At 48.7% G+C, this 16,115-nt stretch overlaps 2 protein-coding genes across 2 annotated transcripts in view; one reads left to right on the forward strand and one right to left on the reverse strand.

Moving 5' to 3' along the window:
• Window positions 1–3,117: 3,117 nt before the first annotated feature.
• On the reverse strand, window positions 3,118–5,345 carry dmac1 (distal membrane arm assembly component 1). The gene is made up of 2 exons (XM_055664776.1): window positions 5,074–5,345; window positions 3,118–3,465 (listed from the first exon to the last, which is right to left on the reverse strand). The coding sequence occupies exons 1-2, from the start codon at window positions 5,279–5,281 to the stop codon at window positions 3,401–3,403; spliced, it is 273 nt and encodes a 90-aa protein (XP_055520751.1). The 5' UTR covers window positions 5,282–5,345; the 3' UTR covers window positions 3,118–3,400.
• Window positions 5,346–12,201: 6,856 nt separating this feature from the next.
• dpp3 (dipeptidyl-peptidase 3) overlaps window positions 12,202–16,115 on the forward strand; it is a 34,353-nt gene continuing 30,439 nt past the window's right edge. Inside the window, 1 exon segment of the mRNA XM_055664785.1 lies at window positions 12,202–12,494. Within this exon segment, the coding sequence (XP_055520760.1) occupies window positions 12,225–12,494 (270 nt within the window). The 5' untranslated portion in view covers window positions 12,202–12,224.

A 16,115-nucleotide genomic window follows, 5' to 3' on the forward strand; every position in this document is an offset into this window, starting at 1 on the left:
TGAGGTTATCCATTTTGGTGGCAAAAACGGGAAAGCAGATTATTATCTAAACGGTGGCCGATTGGGAAAGGGGGAGATGCAGCGAGACCTGGGTGTCATGGTACACCAGTCATTGAAGGTAGGCATGCAGGTGCAGCAGGCAGTGAAGAAAGCAAATGGTATGTTAGCATTCATAGCAAAAGGATTTGAGTATAGGAGCAGGGAGGTTCTACTGCAGTTGTACAGGGTCTTGGTGAGACCACACCTGGAGTATTGTGTACAGTTTTGGTCTCCTAATCTGAGGAAATACATTCTTGCCATAGAGGGAGTACAGAGAAGGTTCACCAGACTGATTCCTGGGATGGCAGGACTTTCATATGAAGAAAGACTGGATAGACTCGGCTTGTACACGCTAGAATTTAGAAGATTGAGGGGGGATCTTATAAAAACTTACAAAATTCTTAAGGGGCTGGACAGGCTAGATGCAGGAAGATTATTCCCGATGTTGGGGAAGTCCAGAACAAGGGGTCACACAGTTTAAGGATAAGAGGGAAGTCTTTTAGGACCGAGATGAGAAAATCATTTTTTACACAGAGAGTGGTGAATCTGTGGAATTCTCTGCCACAGAAGGTAGTTGAGGCCACAGTTCATTGGCTATATTTAATAGGGAGTTAGATGTGGCCCTTGTGGCTAAAGGGATCAGGGGGTATGGAGAGAAGGCAGGGATGGGATACTGAGTTGGATGATCAGCCATGATCACATTGAATGGCGGTGTTGGCTCAAAGGGCCAAATGGCCTACTCCTGCACCTATTGTCTATTGCCTCGCCCGGCCTGGGGCTACTTTTTCGGGGGGGGGGGGGATTTCAAGCTCACTCTCGGAGTTTTGTCCGGATTGAAGGAGGTGCTGGACAAGCAGTTGCTGGAAAATTGTTGTTGGACCTGTACCGAGTTCATCAGTGATAGGAGCAGAATTAACTCCCGTTCCATGTGGTACGCCCCTTGGGAGAGATTACTGCTAGGGGGTGAGTGGCACTGTGTGGCGGTGAGCCCTTTATCTCAGATCCAGGCACCGTTGGAGAATGGGGGGGCAGACAAAAATACTGGAGAAACTCAGCGGGTGAGGCACCATCTATCGAGCGAAGGAATAGGTGACGTTCCGGGTCGAGACCCTTCTTCATTCTCATGTTTGGACACACTGACTGCATCAACTATCCTCCCTTTCTGCCCTTCCCTGGAGATACATCGACAATAGGTGCAGGAGTAGGCCATTCGGCCCTTCGAGCCAGCACCGCCATTCAATGTGATCATGGCTGATCATCCTCAATCAGTACCCCGTTCCTGCCTTCTCCCCATATTCCTTGATTCCACTAGCCCTAAGAGCTCTATCCAACTCTCTTGAAAACATCCAGTGAATCGGCCTCCACTGCCTTCTGTGGCAGGGAATTCAACAGATTCATAACTGAAAACGTTTTTCCTCCTCTCAGTCCTAAATGCGCTACCCCTTAGAGGAAGGGTCTCGACCCGAAACGTCACCTATTCCTTCGCTCCATTGATGCTGCCTCACCCGCTGAGTTTCTCCAGCATTTTTGTCTACCTTCGATTTTTCCAGCATCTGCAGTTCTTTCTTAAACACTGGACAATTGGGGAAGTGTAACGGGTTGGAAATGCACAGTTTCTGAGTTTAATAAAGATTCGTGCTGAGACCAATTGAAAAGTAGTGGCCGTCTGGTGGAGTTGCTGCCTCAGCTCCAGAGACCTGGGTTTGATCCCGAGTCCAGGCGCTGTCTGTGTGGAGTTTGTACCATCTTCACTGTGACTGCGTGGGTTTTCTCCGGGTGCTCCGGTTTCCCCCCACACTCCAATGACGTACAGGTTTGTCGGCTCGTTGGCCAAGTAAAGTTGTAAATTGTCCCCGGGTGCGTTTAGGATCGCGTTAGTGTGCGGGGATCTATGGTCGGTGGGGGTGGAGGGGCTGTTCCCGCGCCGTATCTCTAAACTAAACGCAGTCCCAGAGTCTGTATTGGATTATCCGTTTTGCCGGACCACCAGGAGTGGGCTGAGGGTGCCGAGATACCGGATGGCAAAGTCGGCTCTGTGAACGGATCTGCTGGCTCCGGGCGAGGCCGGAGTTCTCGAGCACTGGCTGCAGTGCGGGGGGGGGCCAATTCGATCAGCCGCGGAAGTCCCGATGAGGTCGAGATCTCCGCCATGGCTGATCTATCTCTCACTCCTACCCCATTCTCCGCATAACTCATGCCCGTACTAAATCAAGAATCTTATCTCTCTCTGCCTTAAAGGGCGTGCTGGAGGGCATAGTGTTAAGATGAGAGGCAAAATTTAAAGGAGATGTGCGGGGCAGGTTTTGTTCTGCACAGAGGTCAGCGAGTGCGTAAATCAACTCGCTGCCAGGGGTGGAGGCAAATACGATGGTTTCATTTTAGAGACATTTGCATAGGCACGTGGATATGGATCACGTGCAGGAACATAAGAGTTAGCCTTGGCATCGTGCCCGGCACAGACATTTTGGGCAGAAGGGCCTGTTCTCGTGCTATACTGTTCTATATGTGTTCCAACCCTAAGGTGGCAGAGAACTTGAAGCCGTGTCTGTGAGAAATAGCGGGCGGCACGGTGGCACAGCGGTAGAGTTGTTGCCTTGCAGCGTTCACAGTGCCAGAGATCCGGGGCCCATCCCAGCTACGGAGTTTTGTACGTGTTTCAGAAGGGACTTCAGATGCTGGAAAATCGAAGGTACAAAAAAATGCTGGAGAAACTCAGCGGGTGCGGCAGCATCTATGGAGCAAAGGAAATAGGCAACGTTTCGGGCCGAAACCCTTCTTCAGACGGAGTTTGTACGTTCTGCCCGTGACCTGCGAGGGTTTTTCCCAAAATCTCCAGTTTCCTCCCACACTACAAAGAAGTACAGGATTGTAGTTTGATAGGCTTGGATTAAATGTAAAATTGTCCCTGGTGTGTGTTGGATGGTGTTAGTGTGCGGGGGATCGCTGGTCGGCACGGACTCGATGGGCCCAAGGGCCCTGTTTCTGCGCTGTACCTCTAAACTCAAGGATGCTGGGTTTACAACTCAGCTCAGGTTGTTATTTCTGCGATAGGTGTTCGTACCAACTCATTTTCAGAAAGTCACTGCGACTTATTGTTTACTTGGATCAAATTACAGGTGTGGCTTGCCACGCTGAACATATTAATCGGGAGCCCCGATTAGCACAAACACACACAATGAGTCTTATTGTTGACACGGTGGGCGCCCTGTCCGAACAGCTCGAGAATCCGGCGGAAAAAATAAGCAGTCCTTTCCTCATCGTTTTGCCCCAGGAGAGAGCGGGATTTCACCAAAGTCTTCACCGTTTGCCGTCTGCACTGTGGCAAGGTCGATCAAGGTTCACCGCTCTTCCGGCTGTGTTCTCATTCCTTCGGCCGTGATTTATTGACAGGATCTACCAATACCACCAGGCCAAACGACAGCAGCCCTGCCACAAGAGAGGGAAGAGAATTTGTGAGAGGAAAAATGACTGCATCGATATTTAGAGTATTATCATGTCATTAGATTGATACAGGGTGGAAACTTGTCCAGTGGCCCACACCGGCCAAAATGTCCCCATCTACATTAGTCCCACCTGCCTGCGTTGGGTCCATATCCCTCCAAACCTGTCCTATGCATGTACCTGTCTAACTGTTTCTTAAACAGTTGGATAGTCCCAGCCTCAACTACCTCCTCCGACAGCTCGTTCCATACACCCACCACCCTTTGTGTGAAAAGGTTACCCCTAAGATTCCTATTAAATCTTTTCCCTATGTCGTCTGGTGCTCGATTCCCCTACTCTGGGCAAGAGTGTGTGTGTCTACCCGATCTATTCCTCTCATGGTTTTGTACACCTCTATAAGTTCACTCACTCACTCTCACTCACACTAACACACACCCTCACTAACACTAACACTCACACCCACACACTCACACTCACCCACACTCACACTCACGTAAATATGTAATATGTAAAATAATATGTGATTGTGTTTGTAGTTTGTTTGGTTGTTTGTTTATTTGTCTTTTTGCACAATTCGCGAGCATCGCCACTTTTCATTTCACTGCACATCTCGTATGAGTATGACCCACACTCACCCACACTAACACTAACCCACACTCACACCCACACCAACACACATACACCCACACACTCACACCAACACACATACCCACACTACACACACACACACCCACCCACACATTAACACACACAAACACACCCCCACACACCCACACACTAACACACACTCACACACACTAACACACCCACACACACACACCCTCACACACACACACTAACACACCCACACACACACTAACACACACACATACACACACCCACACACACACACACACCCACACACACACACACACCCACACCCACACCCACACACTAACACACACCCACACACACACACACACACACAAACACACACACACCCACACACACACATACACACACACACACACACACACACCCACACACACACACACACACACACACACACTAACACACACACACACACACACATATACACACACACACACACACACACACACACACACACACACACACACACACACACACACACACTAACACACACACTAACACACACACACACACACACACACACACACACACACACACACTAACTAACACACACACATATACACACACACACCCACACACACACACACCCACACACACTAACACACACACACACACACACACACACACACACACACACACCCACGCACACACACACACACACTAACACACACACACAACACACACCACACTCACACACACACACCCACACACACACACACCACACACACACACCCTCTACACCCACCCACCCACACACACACTACACCCACACTAACACACACACCCACACACACACACACACACACACCTACACCCACACACACTAACACACCCACCCACACACACCCACATACACATTAACACACACTAACACACCCTCACACACTAACACACCCTCACACACTAACCCACACCCACACATAGACACCCACACCCACTGACCCAGGGCGAACACCATCTGCCCCACGGTTCCCATCCCGGGCGGGGAATGGCGCTGCGTTGCCCCGCGGGCCGAGGCGTAGATCCAGGCCGCCGCCGCCATCAGGCCGCCCCCGCACACCACCCGGCAGCCCCAGCATTCCCGCAGCATCTGCCGCCGCCGCCCGCCCGGCCGTGGGGCGGGGAGAGGAGGGGGAGCAGGAGCCGCCATCAACCCTCCCTCGGCCTCGGCCTCGACCCGGACCCTGCGGACGCGACGCGACGGACCGCCGCCACCCAGAGTGTGCCCCGTCCTAAACCTTCCCCTGGACCCCCGGCCGCCGCGCCATCGTTCCCCCGGCCGCACCACATGGAACTGAACCATCAATCACCGACCCTGACTTCAAACTTCATTTCATTCTATTTGAAATATCATTTTATATTTTATTTTAATATTATTAATAATAATAACATATTTTTAACATTGATATTTTTATTATAATATGTAATATAATATAACATAATATACTAAAATATAAATATATATACATACATATATTAAATTTTTATTGTGTTTTTGTGTGTGTTCTTATAATTGTACCACTGCTGACATATTCATTTCACTTGCACTTATGTGCAATGTGACAAATAAACTGTATTGTATTGGATTGTTCATCTTGTCCGGGAACATTACCAACTGGTTTGGGAATTGCTCTGCCAAGGACAAGAAGGCTCTGCAGAGAGTAGTGCGTTCAACCGAACGCACTATGGGGACTTCACTCACCCCCCTGCAGGAACTATACAACAGGAGGTGCAACTCCAGAGCAAACAAAATCATGGGAGACCCCTTCCACCCCTGCAACGGACTGTTCCAGCTGCTACGGTCAGGCAAACGCCTCCGTTGCCATGCGGTGAGAACGGAGAGGTTGAGAAGGAGTTTCTTCCCAGAGGCAATTCGGTCTGTAAACGCCTATCTCACCAGGGACTAACTCTACAGAACGTTTTTCCTTCCATTATTTATTATGAATAAGAACATGTGTGTTATGATTGTGTTTATAATTTGTTTGGTTGTTTTGTTGTTTGTCTTTTTGCACAAAAGTCCGCGAGCATTGCCACTTTCATTTCACTGCACATCTCGTATGTGTATGTGACAAATAAACTTGACTTGACTTGACTTGACTTGACTTAATGTGTATTAATCTATTGTTTAAGCAACTGATCCACAATTCTGTCCCTCACCATCTTCCAGTCCCACCTCAAGACCCATCTCTTCACCTCTGCCTATCCTTAGCCCCACGTCCCCCCTCCCTTTTCATCTGTGCATTAATTGCCTCATATTGTGTTTTGTATTGAATTCTGTCTTTACTTTGTGTACTAGTCATGTCTCTACTATTTATTTCATTCCCCTTACATGTTTTTCCTCTACCTGCTAAATTTTTGTAAGGTGTCCTTGATCCTTGAGAAAATTTATTATTATTATTATTATTATTGTTAATATAATATATTAATAATATATATCTTAAGATATAATATTTATATCATATATTATATCTATAATTTATATCTAATTTATATTATATATATATTATATCTATCATTATCATAATTTAATATTATATTTCTTATATCATATTATAGATCTTATAATATTATATGATATTAACAATAGATTAATAACACATTGATAGTAAAAACATTGGTATTAATATGATTATTAATATATTGTTAAAACATACTAATATTTATTAATCTATTATTAACATATAATATATCACATAATATTAATATTATAGTTTGTTATATTATATTAACAATATATTAAAATATGTTAAAACATACTAATATTTATTAATCTATTGTTAACATATAATATATCACATAATATTAATATTATAGTATGTTATATTATATTAACAATATATTAAAATATGTTAAAACATACTAATATTTATTAATCTATTGTTAATATATAATATATCATATAATATTAATATTATAGTGTTATATTATATTAACAATATATTAATAAACATATTAATACTGTTTTAATATAAATGTGTTTATTAATCTATTGTTAATATAATATATTGAAAATATGAAATCTTAAACCTTGAATACAATTATTTATATATTATCTTATATATTAGTAGTAAAAATAGTAAAACAAATATTATAAAACAAACAAATGCCTCAAAACTGATTGGCCGGCAATTCTTTCTACAGCAAGACAATGAATAAAAGCAACAAAGGAGTTTTTCAAAGCTAAAAAATGGTCAGTTCAGATTCAGATTCAGATTCAGATTCAATTTTAATTGTCATTGTCAGTGTACAGTACAGAGACAACGAAATGCATTTAGCATCTCCCTTGAAGAGCGACATAGCAAACGATTTGAATAAATAATAATAAGTGTCCGGGGGGGGGGGGTGGTGATTGGCAGTCACCGAGGTACAGTTCTTGAGTGGCCAAGTCAATCACCCGGTCTGAACCCAATTGAGCATGTATTTTATATGCTGAAGGGAAAACTAAAGGGGACTAGCCCCCAAAACAAGCATAAGCTAAAGATGGCTGCAATACAGGGCTGGCAGAGCATCACAGAGAAGACACCCAGTAACTGGTGAAGTCCATGAATCGCAGACTTCAAGCAGTCAAAGGAGCTGGCTGAACTTTGTGCCTCCCACCACAGTGAAGAATACTGTGTTCAATTGAATTGAATTGAATTGAATACCTTTATTGTCATTCAGACCTTACGGTCTGAACGAAATTTCGTGCCTGCAGTCATACATACAATCATACAATAATAAACAACAATAAACACAAATTAACACCACCACAGTGGGTCCTCCAAGCACCTCCTCACTGTGGTGGAGGCAAAATCTGTGGTGGATGTTTGTGTTAAATCTTATTGTGCATTGCGTGTTCTTTTTAAGTGTACCGCTGCTGGCAAATTCATATCACTGCACCTTTGAGTGTATGTGACGAATAACATTGACTTTGAGTTTGCGAAGGATATGCAACAAAATACTAAACAAGCAGTGATTGCATGCAAAGGATATGCAACAAAATACTAAACGTGACTACTTTCATTTACATGACATTGCTGTGTCCCAAACATGATGGTGCCCTGAAATGGGGGGACTATGTATAAACACTGCTGTAATTTCTACACGGTGAAACCAAAATGTGTAAAAATGGCCTTTATTAAAATCTGACAATGTGCATTTAACCACATGTGATTTTTTTTCTATTACAAATCTCAAATTGTGTAGTACAGAGGCAAATGATGGATCTTTGTCCCAAACATTATGGAGGGCACTGGAGTTGGGGGGGGGGGGGGGGGGGGGGAGGGGGGGGGGGAGGGGGAGGGTGGGGCCGTTAACTGATGACGTTTTTTGAACGGCGGTCCCGCCCTCCTCGCGCTGATTGGAGGTGACGATCTGTGATTGGTCAGGGCGGGTGTCCGTCAGCGGGATCGGCGCCTGATTGATGGGAGACGGGAGGAGGCGGGACGTCTGGTCAGAATTCCGCCGCTGGTTGGCTGAGAGCGGGCGGGTGGGCGGGTCAGGTCGGGTGTCGGGATCCCGCCCCATTGGCTGCAGCTGCTATCAACGTGACGTTGATAGGAGCTGATTGGCCGGTGGGCGGGACCTCACCCCATCCCAGCTGTAAACGGGATTGGCCAAGTCCGCCAGAAGGGGCGGGACAAGCGGGGCCTCGTTACCCCATTGGTTAAGCCTGCTGTCAGCGTGACGGGCGAGGAGCCGATTGGCTTAGATAGCGATTGGTAGGCGGGACCAATCACCCCCCCCGATCTAACCACCCATTGGGCGAGGCCGCTGTCAGCGAGACGGAGGAAGAGCTGATTGGCTGAAACCGCGGGAGAGGGCGGGACATAAGGCGGGATCTCATCGCGCCATTGGCCGAGGCCGCTGTCAGCGTGACGGGCGAGGAGCCGATTGGCTGAGCCCGCAGTAGAGGGCGGGACTTTCCTTCGTCCCCGCTGCCCCCGCCCCCGGGGACCAACGGATGAATGAAGCGGCGAGTCGACGGTGAGGAGCAAAGATCCTATAGTGGAGCATCTTTGGTGAGGAGGGTAAGCGTGGCGGTCCGGTCCGGTCCTTCCCCTCCCTCGCCAGGCTGCAGCCCGCGGCCCCGGGCCCCTTCTCCCCGGTCTCTGGGTTAATGCAATACCCGGGTTAATGCTGGCCCCGGCCTCTGGGTTAATGCTGGCCCCGGCCTCTGGGTTAATGCTGGCCCCGGCCTCTGGATTCAAGGTGGCCCCGGCCTCTGGGTTAATGCTGGCCCCGGGTTAATGCTGGCCCCGGCCTCTGGGTTAATGCTGGCCCCGGGTTAATGCTGGCCCCGGCCTCTGGGTTAATGCAATACCCGGGTTAATGCTGGCCCCGGCCTCTGGATTCATGCTGGCCCCGGCCTGTGCATTCCCGCTGGCCTCTGGATGCATGCGGGCCCCGGGTTAATGCTGGCCCCGGCCTCTGGATTTATGCTGGCCCCGGGTTAATGCTGGCCCCGGCCTCTGGATTCATGCTGGCCCCGGCCTCTGGGTTAATGCTGGCCCCGGCCTCTGGATTCATGCTGGCCCCGGCCTCTGGGTTAATGCTGGCCCCGGGTTAATGCTGGCCCCGACCTCTGGGTTCATGCTGGCCCCGGCCTCTGGATTCATGCTGGCCCCGGGTTAATGCTGGCCCCGGCCTCTGGATTCAAGGTGGCCCCCGGCCTCTGGGTTAATGCTGGCCCCGGCCTCTGGGTTAATGCTGGCCCCGGCCTATGGGTTCAAGGTGGCCCCGGCCTCTGGATTTATGCTGGCCCCGGCCTCTGGATTCATGCTGGCCCCGGGTTAATGCTGGCCCCCCGGCCTCTGGATTCAAGGTGGCCCCGGCCTCTGGATTTATGCTGGCCCCGGGTTAATGCTGGCCCCGGCCTCTGGATTCAAGGTGGCCCCGGCCTCTGGATTCATGCTACCCGGGTTAATGCTGGCCCCGGCCTCTGGATTCAAGGTGGCCCCGGCCTCTGGATACATGCTGGCCCCGGGTTAATGCTGGCCCCGGCCTCTGGGTTCATGCTGGCCCCGGCCTCTGGATTCATGCTGGCCTCTGGATTCATGCTGGCCCCGGGTTAATGCTGGCCCCGGCCTCTGGTTTAATGCTGGTTTCTTGGTCCTTCTATCTATCTATCTCCTCTCTCCTACTCTCTCTCTTTCTTCTCTATCTCCTCTCTTTTCCCTTCTATCTATCTCTCCTCTTTCTATCTCTTTTTCTTCTATCTCTCTCCTCTCTTTTATTTCCTTCTATCTATCTCCTTTTCTTCTTCTATCTATCCCTCTCTTCCTCTTCTTCTATCTATCTCTCTCTTTTCTTCTATCTCTCTCCTCTTCTATCAATCTATCTCTCCTCTCTCTCTTTTCTATCTATCTCCTCTCTCTCTCTTTTACTTCTTCTATCTCTCTCTCTCTCTTTTCTTCTTTCTATCCCTCTTTCTCTCTCTCTATATCTTTCTCCTCTGGGTTCATGCTGGCCCCGGGCACCTGGGTTAATGTAGGGCAGAGTCTGGGCTCTTGTTAACAGCCATGGACATGTGCATTCAACTACAAATGCAAGCGCCTGTGATTTTGGAGGGAGGTTGTTAATGGTGGTCCCTTTAAGAAATGGCAAGATCCCATTGTATTCGAGGGTCTCTCGTTGCACCTCTTTGATGTTACAGACTGGCATCTCGTCAATGCTAGGCTGGGCATCTTGTTAATACTGGACTGAGTCTTGGCTCTTGTTAACAGCAATAGAAAAGTGCATTAAGCTGCAAAAGCAAGTCTGTGCTATTGGTATCAGAACCCTGTAATGGTGGTCCCGTTGAGGGTTGGCCATATCCCATTGCTTCATAACAAGAGGAGTTGAGTATAGGTCCTTCTGCAGTTGTGCAGGGCCCCAGTGAGACCACACCTGGAGTATTGTATGCAGTTTTGGTCCCCTAATTTGAGGAAGGACCTTCTTGCTATTGAGGGAGTGCAGCGTAGGTTTACAAGGTTAATTCCCGGGTAGGCGGGACTGTCATATGCTGAGAGAATGGAGTGGCTGGGCTTGTATACTCTGGAGTTTAGAAGGATGATGGGGTATCTTATTGAAACATATAAGATTATTAAGGGTTTGGACACACTAGAGGCAGGAAACATGTTCCCGATGTGGGGGGAGTCCAGAACCTGGGGCCACAGTTTAAGAATAAGGGGTAAGCCATTTAGAGCGGAGATGAGGAAACACTTGTGAGTCTGGAATTGTCTGCTTCAGAGGGCGGTGGAGGCCGGCTCTCTGGATACCTTCAAGAGAGAGCTAGATAGGGCTCTTAAATATAGCAGAGTCAGGGAATATGGGGTAAAGGCAGGAACAGGGTACTGTTTGGGGATGATCAGCCATGATCACTTTGAATGGCGGTGCTGGCTCGAAGGGCCGAATGGCCTACTCCTGCACCTATTGTCACCTCTTTAATGTTGGGCAGGGTGCAGACTGGTATCTGGGTTGTTGTTGGGCTGAGTACATTCAAGTGCTAATGGAAGTCCCTGTGCTGTGTGAGGGAGGTATCAGGGCCCTCTATCTGTTAGAGGGATTACCTGCACCTCTAATGTTGGTGAGGATGCAGACTAGCATCTGGGCCCTTGTTAACAACAGTGGATAATTGCATTAAACTGCAGATGCAAGTTCCTTCATTGCTGGAGGAAGGTATCGGGACTGCTAAAATGGTGGTCCCATTAAAGTTTTTACTAGCTCCTATAATGTTGGAGGGATTACTGGCACCTCTTTACCAGCTGTGTAGGAAGGAACTGCAGATGCTGGTTTAAACCAAAGGTAAACACAAAAAGCAGGAGTGAAGAAGGGTCTCGACCAGAAACGTCACCCATTCCTTCTCTCCAGAGGTGCTGCCTGTTACTCCAGCGTTTTGTGACTATCCTTGGTTCAAAGCAGCATCTGCAGTCCATGTGGCCCTTGTAGCTAAAGGGATCAGGGGGTATGGAGAGAAGGCAGGTACGGGATACTGAGTTGGATGATCAGCCATTATCATATTGAATGGCGGTGCAGGCTCGAAGGGCCGAATGGCCAACTCCTGCACCTATTTTCTATGTATCTATTTTGTTTCCTCTTGCTCTTGCAGGTTTGACTTCGTAGGACGAGACAAGATGGTGGACTCCCAGTACCTTTTGCCCAATGACATTGGCATCTCGCTGCTGGACTGCAAAGATGCCTTCCAGCTGCTGTCGAAGGAGGAGAAGCTGTACGCCCATTATATCTCGCGCGCCTCGTGGTACGGAGGGCTGGTTGTGCTGCTGCAGACCTCCCCGGAGTCCCCCGCCATCTACGTCCTGTTACAGAAGCTGTTCCGGGCCCAGCCCCTCCCTCAGCTGCAGGAAAAGGCCACAGCGGTGGGCATGACCTGCGAAGAATACCAGGTAACCCGCTCCTGCTCTCTCCCTCCTCCCCCATCTGCAACGCGCCTTCACTCAGTCCGTGCACACCACGCAATCCCCCACTGTCGGTCATCCTTCAGTGGTTCTACTCTGGGGCTGTAGAAAGCATCTTGCCAGCCAACATCCCAACTCGGCTTGTACTCGCTAGAATTTAGAAGGTTGAGGGGGGATCTTATAGAAACGTACAAAATTCTTAAGGGGTTGGACAGGCGAGATGCAGGAAGATCGTTCCCGATGTTGGGGAAGTCCAGAACACGGGGTCACAGTTTAAGGATAAGGGGGAAATCTTTTAGTACCAAGATGAGAAAAACATTTTTCACACAGAGAGTGGTGAATCTGTGGAATTCTCTGCCACAGAAAGCAGTTGAGGCCAGTTCATTGGCTATATTTAAGAGGGAGTTGGATGTGGCCCTTGTGGCTAAAGGGATCAGGGGGTATGGGGAGAAGGCAGGCACAGGATACTGAGTTGGATGATCAGCCATGATCATATGTGGCCCTTGTGGCTAAAGGGATCAGGGGGTATGGAGAGAAGGCAGGTACAGGATACTGAGTTGGATGATCAGCCATGATCATATGTGGCCCTTGTGGCTAAAGGGATCAGTGGGTATGGAGAGAAGGCAGGTACAGGATACTGAGTTGGGTGATCAGCCATGATCATATTGAATGGCAGTGCAGGCTCGAAGGGCTGAATGGCCTACTCCTGCACCTATTTTCTATCTTTCTATGGTTTGGGAACAGCTCTGCCCAGCACAGGAAGGCTCTGCAGAGAGTAGTGCGTTCAACCCCATTGGACACTCACTACACATTGGGCAGGTACTATACACCAGGAGGTGTAGATCCAGAGCCAGCAACATTATGGGGGACCCCTACCACCCCAGCAACGGACTGTTCCAGCTGCTACGGTCAGGCAAGCGCCTCCGCTGTCACTCGGTGAAAACAGAGGAGATGAGATGGAGTTTCTTCCCACAGGCCGTCAGGACTGTAAACTCTTATCTCACCAGGGACTAATTTACTGTTGTGTTGTGTCTTTTTTTCCTATCTACAATGTGAATACTGGTTCTGTTCTGTGTTCTGTAGTTTTTGCACAATCCGCAGGCATCGCCACTTTCATTTCACTGCACATCTTGTACGTGTATGTAACAAATAAAGTTGACTTGACTTGACACTTTAACTCCCCTGCCCACTCCCGCACTGACCTCTCAGTCCTGGGAATAGACGCAAGAAAGCTGGAGTAACTCAGGGGGACGAGCGGCATCTCCGGAGTGAAGGATTAGGTGATGTTTCGGGTTGAGACCCTTCTTCCCCTGACATCAGTCTGGAGAAGGACCTTGACCCGAAACGTCACCCATTCCTTCTCTCCAGAGATGCTGCCTGTCCTGAGTTACTCCAGGTTTTGTGTCTGCTATCTCTCTTCGTCTCGCCCTTACTTTTGTTTAGAAAGAGGGTTAAATCGAGAACCAGAGGGCATGGGTTTAAGGTGAAGGGGGAAAGATATTATAGGAACCTGAAGTAGATAAAAATGCTGGAGGACCGCTCTCCAGTTCACAAGTCCACATTTATATGTGATTGGAGCAGAATTAGGCCATTCGGCCCATCGAGCCTACTCCACCATTCAATCACGGCTGATCTATCTCCCTCTCAACCCCATTCTCCTGCTTCCTCCCCGTAACCCCTGACACCCGTACTAATCAAGAACCCATCTTGATTAGTCTGAAGAAGGGTCTCGACCAGAAACGTCACCTATTCCTTCGCTCCATAGATGCTGCCTCACCCGCTGAGTATCTCCAGCATTTTTATCCACCTTTTGATTTTTCCAGCATCTGCAGTTCCATCTTAAACATAGGAATCTGAGGGGTAACTTTTTTCAAGCAAAGGGTGGTGGGTGTATCGAATGAGCTGCTGGCGGAGGTAGTTGAGGCAGGTGCTATTGCGACGCTTCAGAAGCAATTAGATAGGTATGCGGATAGGACAGGTTTACAGGGATACGGGCCAAAAGTAGGCAGGTTGTTCAAGTGTAGATGGGACGTTGGCTAGTGTGGGCAAGTTGGGCCAAAGGGTCTGTGACCACACTGTATCACTCTATGTCTATGAGACAGCAGAGTGGCGCAGCAGTAGAGTTGCTGCCTTACAGCGCCAGAGACCCGGGTGCAATCCTGACTACAGGTACTGTCCGTGTGGCGTTTGTGCATGAGCTCCTTGGGTTTTCTCCGAGTGCTTTGGTTTCCTCCTGCTGTACAAATACTCCTGCTCTACAACGGTTTGTAGGCTAATTGGCTTGGTAAAATTGTAAATTGTCCCTAGTGTGTGTAGGATAGTGCTAATGTGTGGGGATCGCTGGTCGGCACGGACTCGGTGGGCCGAAGGGCCTGGTTCCGCGCCGTATCTAATAAACAAAACTTTGTGCGACTGAGTTTACAGTTTAGTTTCTTGTCACTTGCACAGTGAAAAGCGTTTGTTGCGGCTGCATGCTGTCCAGTCACCAGAAAGACAATACATGATTACAATCGAGCCACAATCAAAACACACAGGTTTGTCCTGTCATTGCAAACAATAAGCCTCAAAGCTCACAAAGGTTGACGTGAGCAGCAGGTGAACAGGGTGAACTGTGCACCGTTCTGGTTTCATGCCAGTTGCGTTCTTTACCCTGTTGTTTTTCTCCCCACCCTGCTTTCAGGTGCTTGCTTCCACTTTTGTTTCTAACCCCACGCTCTTCCAAGGAAAACAAAGCAGCCCGATATCCCTTGAGCTCATTAATTCTCCCGTCTCCCTCCCGATGCATTCACCAGTCCCTGCATGGTGTGCGTGTGTGCGTGTGTGTGTGTGTGTGTTTTTTGTCGGGCAGGTTTGCGTGCGATGCTCGTGCCCAAAATAGGGGGCTTAAAGAAAAGACGATTGCCGCAGACATCATCTGACTATTCATTGACGTGAAGGTCTGTGTGTAAACCTTGCACACATCCACGACAGAGACCAGGGATGTCCCCACTGGTTTCACACCCAAGGGACCCAGCAGCAGCTGCGAGATCAACAGCTTTACAGCAGACACAAGGAACCGCATATGCTGGAGGTGGACACAAAATGCTGGAGCAACTCAGTGGGTCAGGCAGCCTGTCTGGGAACATGGATAGGAGACCTTTCCTTGGGCAAGGGTCCCGACCTGAAACGTCTATCCATGTCCTCCAGAGATGTCGTCCAACCTGCTCCGATACTCCAGCACTTTGTCTTTTTTTTTTTTTTAAAGGCTAGCATCTGCAGTTCCTTCTTTCTCCATCTATCACTTGCCAGACTTTGTCGTGGCTCTCCTCTCTTCCAGCTTTTCCCCCCCCCCCCCCCCCCCACCACCACACACACACACACACACACACACACACACACACACACACACACACACACACACACACACACACACACACACACACACAGTCTGAAGTAGGGCCCAGATCTGAAACATCTCCTATCCATGTGCTCCAGAGATGCTACCAAGCCACAACCTCCGAACCTCTATGTCTTTTGAAGTGTGGGAGAAAACCAGAGATCCTGGAGAAAACCCACGCAGGCCACGTGGAGAACGGACAAACTCTCTACAGACAGCACCCATAGTCAGGA

This window comes from Leucoraja erinacea, chromosome 44 (assembly GCF_028641065.1).
Source record: "Leucoraja erinacea ecotype New England chromosome 44, Leri_hhj_1, whole genome shotgun sequence".
In the NCBI taxonomy this organism is placed as follows: domain Eukaryota; kingdom Metazoa; phylum Chordata; class Chondrichthyes; order Rajiformes; family Rajidae; genus Leucoraja; species Leucoraja erinaceus.